The sequence below is a fragment of the Triturus cristatus genome, chromosome 2_1, assembly GCF_964204655.1.
Source record: "Triturus cristatus chromosome 2_1, aTriCri1.1, whole genome shotgun sequence".
Taxonomy (NCBI): domain Eukaryota; kingdom Metazoa; phylum Chordata; class Amphibia; order Caudata; family Salamandridae; genus Triturus; species Triturus cristatus.
In genome coordinates this window covers 349,606,057-349,617,758 of record NC_140581.1, presented here as the reverse complement: position 1 = coordinate 349,617,758, position 11,702 = coordinate 349,606,057, and the positions used below count along the sequence as shown (strand labels likewise).

The window sequence follows — 11,702 nt, the reverse complement described above, 5'->3', positions numbered from 1 at the left end:
AGACTATGCCTACTGTAGTGGGATCTTCAGGGCCTAAACCAAGGGGAAGGAGACAAGGTCCACATAAAATTGTGCTCTCACTCCCAAAAACGTGTCCGGTGCTTAATCGCTTGAAATGCAGCAACTCTGACTGTTAGTGTATGTTCATGAGACTGTTTTTTTTAACAATGAGCAACACCCTGGCGTTCCTGTATTGCACCCACTTTGAATGCACACATGAACAAAATGGGGCAATGCATCCCATTTGCAATATGAACCCTGCTTTATCTGAGATGGTGTAGCTATTTGGTGATTGTTAATAAATATTTGGATATTCTCAGCTTATCTCAATTACTGAAGCAAACATTTCTCCAATTAAAGAGCATTTCAAATGAATTGCAATTGGTTACCTACCTGTGTGATTGATTACAAGTTCCGTGTGTGCCCAAATATGATCAATAATTTTCAATTAGCCTTTAATTTCTATACTAATTATTTAATAGAATAAACATTTATAAAAAAAGGAACAAGATAAACACCCACCTTTTTACGCATTGTATTAAAGTTTTCAATGATAACTCCAATGAAAAGATTCAGTATGAAGAAGGTTCCCACAACGATGAACGCAACAAAATATAGCAGACTGTAGGTATTTGAATCAGTGTCGGGCTGCAAGTCAACCTGAAAAAGAAAGCAGATTGAATACAGTTGTTCTACCAGATATACGCACACGTTGGTGAATCCGCGAACATTATATTATTGTTTTAAATATTGCAAAGTGCAGAACGGTTGATTCCTCACAATTATGACTACAATGCATAAAAACCCTGGTTCAGCGATAGGGTCCTGCATGTGCAAGTGGAGTACTATATGTGTAGCCATGTGCAATATTTTCAGTGACAATCCCTACCATTGCAAGATTATGAATTGCATGGTGCGGGGTGTAGTATCGTGTGATCATGTGCAGTAGGATCCTTGTGGCCCTAGGCAGACTTCTTACAAAGTTATGTAGTCAGTTAGGAGATATTTGAGTGTGTTTGTGTGTGTTCAATAAAGTCTATAACATAGTAAATTCAGTTAACGAGTGTGTGTTGAGGAATAAAGATGTGTCTTACAGAGCTCTGTGTGTGGCGTAGTCATTTGCGTGCTTCAGAGTTGGGGTGAAGGCTACAACTGGCAAGAAGTAAGGGATCAGTGCCCTGAAGAAATGAGACTGCTCTCTCTGAGAGTTTGTAGAGGTCCAGAAAACTGTTTGTGCGTGCCATGTTTGCACCAAGAAGTAAGCTACAGTTGGTGTATGTGGACACAAAGTGCTGCTCTAGCTCATACAAGACCCTCAAAGAAAGTGAAGACCCTACAGAGGAGGACCATCAGAAAGTCAGCCGTAAGCCTGCTGTGAGGCAAAAAGAAGAGGTACTGAGCCACAGAGTAATACAGAAACTGTACAAAACAGAAAAGCTAAAGGCAGTTACAACCAGATAGCAATACATACTAAAGGCAGAAACAGCCATGTGCAAGAAAGCGCTAGACACAGAGATGAACAGCCGCAAAGAAACGCTGAAGGCAGCGAAACCAGGTACGAAGAAGCACTAAAGGAATAGGCAACCAAGTATGAGAAAGCTCTAAAGGCAGTGATAACCAGGTACAGAAAGTACAGAAGTACAATTGTATTTACAAGTACGAGTACCAGTGCAAGGGGCGTGCAAAACAACATTTAATCAGGCACAATGACCAACCCAGGGTCAGCCATTGATGCATACAAAGTGGCAAGTAGCATACAATACACTGAAAGGCTTTCAATGGTTGGTGAAAAGAGCACCAAATACAGCACAGCTGTGTTACCGGAAACCACCACCACCATTTGATAATGTCAAATAGCAGAATATTGGTGTCAGATGGATGGCATGAATCAAAATATTTGCTGACTTCATAGATAGAATCCTTTGAAAAAGTAGATGACAAAAAGATCATAAAATACTCAAAGAGCCTTGCAGGTGATGGTGTGAAAGAAGTGATGAAGAAAATCTCACAAGCTGGTGAAATATCAAATTAAGGAAACAAGTTTAATCAAATACAAAATGTCGACTATGAAAGACACTTTTTGAACCAGGCAAGACAGCAAGCTGGTGAAATCATGGATGAGTTTGTTGAAAGACCTGATACCCTCATCAAGCATTGCAAGTTCGGTGATTTAAATGATGAAGAAGCCATGCATCTCAGAGCCATCAATGGTTGCCTTTCCGAATCATTCAGACGATGCATGCATAGAGAGACAATCAGTCTAGGAAAGGTACTCATGGCTGTGAGAGCTGAGGAACATGTATATGGACAGTCTGCTGATCTGGAAGCAGTGACAACCCAGAATGAATCAGCGCTGATCATGAAAAGTAAGCAGAAACATAAAGTGGAAGCCCAGAAGACAATGTCTCAGAAGAAAAAGAAATTGTGCTCCCCAGGTGAATTCTTGCTTCCACATGAAGGTAAATGTTTTGCCATGGACACATATGCAAAGGCTGTGGGAGAGAAAACCATTTCATAACAGTCTGAATAGCAAAAGAGAAACTAAGTGCATCACGACGAGAAAAGATACATTCTAGCCATGGCCACAAGGCCAAACAGCAACATCAATTGAGACAAGTAGAGACTAAACAAAGTCGATCATCATTAAAGTCCGCTTCCAAAAGTTCTTCAGCGTGATCACCTTTTTATAGTGAAGACGATGGGTGTGCAATGATGATGTCAACCGCAGAAAAACATGCACATATAGGACTGGCTGCTTGCAAAAAGGAACCCTAGTCGAAAAGAGATCGCCGCGTTAACTCATTTGGCCGATGCCCAAAGATCACGCTAAAGGTGAATGGCTGCCCCACAACTTTTATTATAGACTGTGGTGCATTAATCAATATCATGCCATCAGAACAACAAACTGTCTCCGGTACCACATTTAATGCCATTGAAAACATAGGTGCAAATGTGGGCTGCTTCTACGCCATTGCCAAGTCAAGGGTCATTTGTAGCGACCATGAGGCATAAGAAAACTTTTCAAGCACCAATCAATGTTCTCCAAGGTACTTCGTCAAGTTCATGTCTACTCAGTTTCAGCACTGCTGCTGACAAGGGACTGATATCCAGCAACTACAACTTCAATGCACATTCTGAAATAATAAGTCAATTCCAGTCATTATTTTATGAACTAGTGAAATTCAGGGCTATGAAGGAGCAACTTCACATTAAGGAGGACATTTGTCCTGCTCCTCATCAACACTGTAAGATTGATTTTCATCTATAGGAGGCTGTTGAGAAAGAGCTGGAAACATTATTAAAGCTCAACATCATCAAGCACTCTTCTGGTCTGACGATATGGGTTTCACCCATAATGGTAGTGCCAAAAAAGGACAGTTGAGGTGCAGTGCACATTTGTGTTGATATGCATCAGGCCACCAAGGCAATTGAGAGAGAAAGACACCCAGGTCCACACATAGCGGACATGATTACACAGCTGAATGGTGCCAAAGTTTTTTTCAGTCTTGATTTGAACAAAAGATACCCTCAGCGAGAGCTGAAAGAGAACTGAAGGTACATTACTACTTTTTCATCTAGTGTTGGTTTGTTTAGATACTAAAGATTCAGTCCTGGTGTGTCGTCAGCTGCAGAAATCTTTCAGGATGTCATTCGCTGAATACCTCAACCTATCACCCATACTTTTAACTACAGTGATGATATATTAGTGTTTGGGGCCACTCAAAAGCAACATGACAGAGCTCTTAAAAGTACAATCATTGTCATGTCATCCACCTGTCCCCCGCAAGATGTAACCATACTGTGATCCTTCTTAGGCATGGTCAGCTATTGCTCCAGATACATTTGAGATTTTATCACGGTGAGTGGCCCCTGTATCAGAGTTGATTATGAAGAATGTTATCTTTCATTGGTCTTCCGAATGTGATCGAGTTTTCAAGAAAATCATGCACGCAATTGAAAATGCATCTGAAATGCCTTACTTTGAGCCAAAGTTACATACCGAGATTGTTGTAGATGCAAACACAGTGGGGTTGGGTGCAATCCTTGCTCAAGGCAATGGACATCGAAATGCTCAGAAACACATGTGGCCTATGCCAGCCAAAGTCTATCTCAGACTGAATATGCCTATTCTCAGCCAGAAAAAAAAGCCTGGCTGTAGTGTGGGTTTGTGACCATTTTAAAGTGTTTCTGTATCTGAAGTATTTTACCCTTGTCCCTGACCACCAGGTGTTGCTCACCATTCTCGTAAATCTGAAAGCCAAGTGGTCCCCTTGCATCAAGGGGTGGGTGTTGAGATTGCAAGAGTATGATTAAACTATTGTGCCGAAGCCAGGAAAGGATTAAAACCCAGTAGATTACTTTCCACAAGTGCTGCTACAGCATCACATTGCAATCTCTAAAGCGGCTGAAGCATACATTAACTTAAGAGTAAAGACCAGCACCCCTGAAGCTCTATCCGTTGAGCAGATCTTTGCTGCTACAAATACAGACAGACATGCTAACACTCAAAGATATAAATGCAATGCAATCACAGAGATAACATACTCAACCTCTCCCAGTAAAAATTAAAAAATGCGCAAGAACTTTCTGTCACTCAAGAAGGTATCATGCTCAGAGGTTCAAGAATTGTCATATCCAAGAGCTTGAGGCAACAAGTTTTTGAACTGCATAACGAAGGACATTGTGGCATTGCAGCCACTAAGAGGCCTCTCAGAGGCAGATTGTGGTTTCCATGCCTTGCAGAACGTGTCAAGAAGGAACTGAAAGCATGTCACCTGTGTAACCACTCGTCTCCTAAGATAACATGACATCCGCTAAATATGCCTGATTTTCTGAAACAAGAGTGAGCCCAGCAGTTTCAGCAATGACCATTTAACACACCATTCAACACACTAAACTGTTCTTGGCATATGTGAGTGAATGGGCTACTTGTAGACCACAACAGTCACTTAAAGACATCATGTCATTAGTGTTAAAGCATTTAACAAGGTGGTATGATGAATATTTTGAAAAATAAAAAGAATATTTCTGTAGTAATTACATAAATCCAAAATTGTAATTCAGATTTGTTTATTCTGAATTGGTATCCTCAGCACAGCAGTCCAGCTCACAGCGCTGCCTAACAGTAATGAGTCATACATAGAACTTTATGAATAAAGAATCTAAATCCTGTCTGGACATTCCAGCTCACATGCTAGTCAATATGAAAGGCCCTATTTAACTTCACTTAACTCTACATATCTCCCCCTTATAAAACATGAAAAGAAATTGTTCAATGAAATAAGATAAACGAGGAAAAGATTTGAAGAATATAACATAGGAAATCTCCTGGTAGTACATGACATAAAATGATGATTACTTCATTACATTAGGTACTTTGCAAACATTTCCAACACTCCATACAGTCCCATATTCTAGTACTACCACATTGCGTCTTACTTCAACTACTCTTAAGGGAACAGAGAATTTACTATCCCCTTTAATGACCACGCCACCTTTCTTAGTTACAACCCAATCTCCAACCACAATACTTGGCATTTTCCCCCCTTTACTCATATTGTAGTATTCTTCAGCAAGTCTTTGTCTTTGTGTGACATTAGCTTGGACAACATGGTGGTCTATCCATAAACAATCCTTGACAACCAACCAAGAGGGATTATCTTTCCTACCTGGTTCTCTCCCTTTAAGAGATACAAAGGGAGGAATACCCGTAACAGCATGAGGAGTAGTCCTATGTGCTCAGACTAGTTTCTTTAACTCTTCCTTCCAAGATAAATTATTTGCTAATGATAATTGGATATTGTCCATTATTAGACGATTAATCCTCTCTACCATTCCATTGGCTTGTGGTCTATATAGAGCTACTCTCTCATGAGTAACTCCCCATGTTTCCATAAACTCCTTCATTTCACTTGATATAAATTGTACACGATTATCAGATACAATGGTTTTTGGTACACCTTCTTCCATATATGTTAGCTATTGGGGGGGATAAGTATTGACCTGTTGGACGTCAAACCATATAATTGCATTACTTGCAGGAGTTGAAGGGAGGAGGTTGTACTACAATCTGCCAGAAATATCTCTTGGGGTAGGAGATGGACGAAATGTCAATTAAAATGCTTGATTTAAGGTACATTACAAAAGTTAGTGTTGTGATGGAACGACATACATTTTTTACACGGGCACAACTATCAGATGAAGATATAGATACGTATGTAGCAGCTTTGCGTGAGTTATCTCTGACCTGAAAGTTTGAAAACTTAAGTGACTCTCTCATTAGAGACCAAATTGTGAGATGCACCAATGACAAAAGGGTAAGAGAAAAGTTGTTAATGAAAGACCTTGATCTTGAAAGCACAATCCAAGTTGTAAAAGGAATGGAACATGCTTCAAAATGGTTGAAAGAGATAGATACGTCATCGAAAGTTGAAACCAAGGTTACAAACACTAGCAGTGAAGTTTGTCCAATTTCTACAGTTCAAAAGACTCCTGCTAATGATACAGTAAAGGAAGATTTTGAGGGACCAAAGAAGAGTGTAGCAGATGATGGCAGGAAGAGAGACACAAGAGAAATAAAATGCTTTCGTTGGGGTGCCACAGGACATATTGCTCCAATTTCATAATAAAGAAGTTGAGAACTATTGTGGTTTTTAAAAAGTGGTATGTGCTAATGACAGTCGAGCAAGTGATGACCAACACGTTATAGATGGGGTTCCTTGCAAAGGTTTGAATGTGCATTATATTTTCAAATGGAATTTCAAGGCGGATATACTAGCCTACCAAAATTAATATAAGAAACGGAGACTAAAAGTAAGAAAAACAGTGCTTCCCAAACATGGAACCATGCCCCACTTGTTAAAATGATACAAATTTGCAACCCACCTAGCTTTAATGAACATGAGGAGGGTATTTTTAATGAAACTAAAGCATTATGTGGCAGGGCATTATAATTTACAGACAGCACATTTTCCATTGAAATAGCCACTGAATTGCACCGACACAGTTTTTCTGATAAAATTGTATTGCGCACAAATGATAATGTGTAGAAATGAGGTTTTAGTAAATATTTAGCATTTGTGCATTGCCAAGTAAAGCTTCTTGATTTGTTTTGATCCTAATAAAATCTTTGCTTCCATCATACTTCAGAATTACAAAAAAATGTGCTTTCCTTTTGCTTTCCTAGCTGATGAATGTGTACAGTTAATTTATAGGTGTGTAAAATGTATTGTGTGTTGCTCAAAATTGCATCCTACAACCTTTCCTTTCACACTTTCTGTTCCCCAGCAATATTGCCACATAAATCACTTCTTTCCGTGACTGCAAAATGAAAGGAGTTTGTTAACACCAATCCCCGTGTTAAAAAACATAAGCAGCAATTTGACCTATGTCTTTGAAGTGCAGCAAATGTGACAACATAAATACAGAATTTGAAGGCATCTTTGCGTATTGCTTGGAATTTCATGACCCACCAAAAATCGGCTCTCGACCCACAGATTGGAAAACCTCTTGTAATCAGAAATCTTCCCAAAATGATACATTGCTCTTTTGGGATGTGTTCTTCCAATATAAATGAGCCTCCACCTGCATTGTAACATTGCACCTTTCACAAACTGCAAAGAGTGGTTAAGAGCTATTTCTCCTTTTTGTAACTTGCTGATATGGCCACCTGGGTGGAATTTGGATAATAAAGTTTACATATTTTTCAGTCATAGACAATGAAGTGGGTGCCGTAACATAAGGTCAGCAGGGTTAATGCATTTTCCTTGCTTTGAATGATTTAACAACCCCAATCTGTCAGATGAATGCCTCACCATTTACTGCATTTGGGTATCTTTGAGGTGTGTCTCATTTGTTCAAAAAGACATGGTGGTCATTATAGTGAATAGTTTTAAATAAAATGAAACATTAGGCAAACTTGGTAGGTCCAGCTTCTGCTATTTTCTCATCTTCCCAAATGAGAGAGGACGCTTCACATCCTTGTGACTCCTACTGCCCACATTAAATTTTAGTTTGGGGCGAATGTCCAGGTCAAAGTATGGTATTCTTCCTAATTGTACAATATCCATCTTTATTGGGTTTTTTTAAATATCTTGACATTCCTTAGATGAGGTAAGCGTCCTGTCTCGGTGAGTGACTGCCAACAGGACTGGGCTATGGTTATTGAATGTCTTTATGAATATAGAACAATAGGTTACCATCCCTATCAATGATTGTAGCTCTCCCACATCAGTTGACATTTGTAAATTATGTCACAATATGCCTCAACACCCAATCAGACATCTTCAAATAAAGGAACAGTCTGGAATGCCTTTTGTTGGTGATTGTTAGTGATATAGGGTAGAGGGAACTGTTTTTTCTTTCCTCTTGATGCCCCATTTGAAAATGTGCAGAAGAACATGTTTGTAGAATTTGCATTTGTCTACATTCAATGAGTGTCCTGCTTTTAGAGGTTCTGTGTGTACCTTTTGTAGATCTTGATTGTGATCTTTTTCTGAACACCAGTATATCTTTACAGTAGTTGAAGCAGGTCTTAGCGAGCCATAGCTCCTTACTGTTTCTTTGAATATATAAACTGCTCAAATAATGAAACAATTCTGTATTTTTAAACAGAGTCAAAGCTGAATATAAAATGATGTATTCTCTACAATCTACTTAAGTTTCTCAAAATGTAATGTGCCGGACTTTTCAATTCATAAGCCGTCAGCAAAAGAAGTTCAGCTGCAAATCATTCAGACTCAACACATTTACTTGATTAGATTGATAACAAGTATAATCACTGAAGAATTAAAGTATATGAACATTTGGATACAATATACCACCTGTTGGAGGAACAGCCAAAACAGTCACCAGGCAAACTGCCCTCATCACATCTACAACCTGGGAAGCACCGTGATTAGCACCAAACTAACCACAATCATCACATCCTCCATCCTCAGCAGAAACTTACCAGACAGCTGGAAACATGCAGAGCACACAGCCCTCCTGAAGAAACTGTCGGCCATCTAGAAAGACCGCAGCAACTACAGGTTCATCTCATTCCAGCCCTTCCTGGCCAAAGTGCTGGAAAAAGAGATCAACAAGCAGCTCTCCATTCATCTTGAAGATCCCCACATCCTGAACTCCACCCAACCAGGGTTCTGCAGCAACCATAGCATCGAAATGGCCATCCTGGCAGCAACAGATGACATCCGGTCCATGATGGAGAGAGGAGAAACTGCCACTCTCATCTTGCTCGACCTCTCAGCATCATTCAACAATGTCTTCCATGGCACCCTCATCTCCAGACTCCAGGACTCAAGAATCAAAGGCCCCACCCTGAGCTGCATCACCTCCTTCCTCTCCAATAGGATTCAGTGAGTCAGATTCTCCACTTTCACCTCTGTATGCAAGAAGCTCATCTGTGGAGTTTCACACGGCTTCACCCTTAGCCAAACCATGTTCAATGTGTACGTGGTACCTTTCGTCCTCATCACAAGAACCCACAGCATCAACATTATCTCCTACACCAATGACACTCAGCTCATCCTCTCCCTCACTGACATGAATAGCACCACCAGGACCAACTTCACTGCCTGAATGCCCAACATGGCCCACTGGGTGTGAGAGAACTGCTCAAACGCAACATGGACAAAATGAAGATCCTGCTCTTCAGAAGTAAGAGCTCCCCCTAGGATTCCTCCTAGTGGTCACCTGACCTAGGTCCAACACCCACCCCTAAAGACCACATCAGGAACGTTGACTTCACCCTCACAACAAACTCACGATCAACAGGTCAATGCTGTTATTGCATCCTGCTGCCAAGCACACAAGACGCACGGTCACCCAGACCTTCATCACCAGCAATACACTCTGCATCTGCATTCCCAACCAACTCACGCAAAGACCCAAGATAATCCAAAACGCCACCTCCAGACTCATTCTAGACATCCCCAGAAGTGCTCACATCACTCTCTACATCACTGAACTACACTGACTTCCCATTCAGAAATGTTGCGAGTTCAAGCTGCTCTTCCACGTCTACAATGCCCTCCCCAAACAAGGACCAGTGTACCTCAATGACCGACTCCAACTCTACCAACGCACCAAACAGCTACACTCCATCTCTTTCTCCCTTGTACAAATCCCCAACTTTTGCAGAAGCAAGATGGGAGGGCGCGCTTTCTCCTTCATCACCGCAAAAAACTGGAACACACTTCCTCAACATATCAGGGCTGCCACTCCACTTCTCAACTTCTGCAAGAAACTAAAGACCTGGCTGTTTAATTAGGAGAACCATCAGGGCTTGTTTGTGCTCCAGAGCCTGGATACCCTTATGGGTGATATGCTGTGCCATACAAATCTACATAACATAACACACCTACATCACAGCCAAAGTCTCAGGTAATTACAAATATGCAAAAGAATTCAGCAAGATAGTCCATTGTGCTAAATCGATCTAGGGATTTTTGTGGTATACAACAGCTTTACCCATTAAGAAGAAGCTCAAAAGCAAATTGCCCTATATAGAATTAAGGGATATTTAATGACATTATTTGCAGATTATAAACTGTCAACAGACCCTATTAAGGCATGAGGGGCAGATAAGTCTGATTGAGACTTCAAACTGACAACTTAAAAAATCATCAGTCCTAAAGCAGCAGGCCCGAATTGCATAAATGCAAAGATTTATGAATGTTTAAACTTACAGTTACCTATTCACCAACGCATTTTTGATTACATATAGTTGTAATCCAGTAGTAGTATGTTGTGTACTCATAAATGCTATTTAATAATATGCAGGCAGCAATCTATGCCTAGATCTACCATAGCTCTTATGTAAAGAATTCTCCATTGTGCAGAGAACTCCAGGTATGGACGTTTACATTTGTGGTGCAAATGTGGGAGGGATTGGGGAGAAGTAGAACAACTGAGACTATCTACTACAAAATGGAAGGAGTACAGGGACGAATAAGGAGAGGTACATGGAGGGACATACAAAAACACACCCACAAAACAGTAAGTCTGTTGATTTTCACCAGATTTACACCTGTATCTATTCCAACGGTACTACACCCAAAAAGGCTCAAATCTACTACAGCCAAGCCTTGAAGTATGTTACATGCCACATATGGTCTCTCACTAATAATAGAAGGAAAATCTCACAGAAATCAGTGGCAGCTGGGAAAACAACTAGCAGCTCATAGGGAAAGATAGGGAAACATATATATTAAAACATTTACTTTATTTTGTTTTTTGCATTTAAAATGTAATTTTCCAATAAAAACGCAGGCACATAACAGAAAAGATAAATAGAATTAGTAAACAATACATGTATGAGCACAGCTTCAGTCACATTCAGTGTGCCTATTAATTCAAGGTGGTGGGGCATTCAAAAGTCATTACTCTACCACACCCATCACCAAGTCATACTGACTACAACATTGACCAATCACACACAGTGAGCATACATAAGAAAAAAACCCACAGACAACAATTGTTTTCAGAATGTTAGAGAATTACTTTGTTGCCTTGTTGCTCTTCTAGAGGAACAACTACTGGCTGGGGATCAAAAGAGGCAGATGGGCAAAATCTTTGGGATGTCAAGGGAAGGAGAAATTGCTAGATACAGGTTCTCTCCAGATGTTAACCTTAATATGATTGTAGACTGGGAGCAACTCACTTTAGCTATAGCCTGCTCACATGCCATCCCTGCAAAAGGT

The 11,702-nt window shown here is 40.3% G+C and overlaps 1 protein-coding gene across 1 annotated transcript in view; it reads right to left on the bottom strand.

Moving 5' to 3' along the window:
* LOC146864181 (sodium channel protein type 2 subunit alpha-like) overlaps nt 1-11,702 on the bottom strand; it is an 869,020-nt gene that overhangs the window by 340,507 nt on the left and 516,811 nt on the right. Inside the window, exon 14 of the mRNA XM_085638959.1 lies at nt 523-660. Within this exon, the coding sequence (XP_085495085.1) occupies nt 523-660 (138 nt within the window). The remainder of the gene's footprint in view (nt 1-522; nt 661-11,702) is intronic.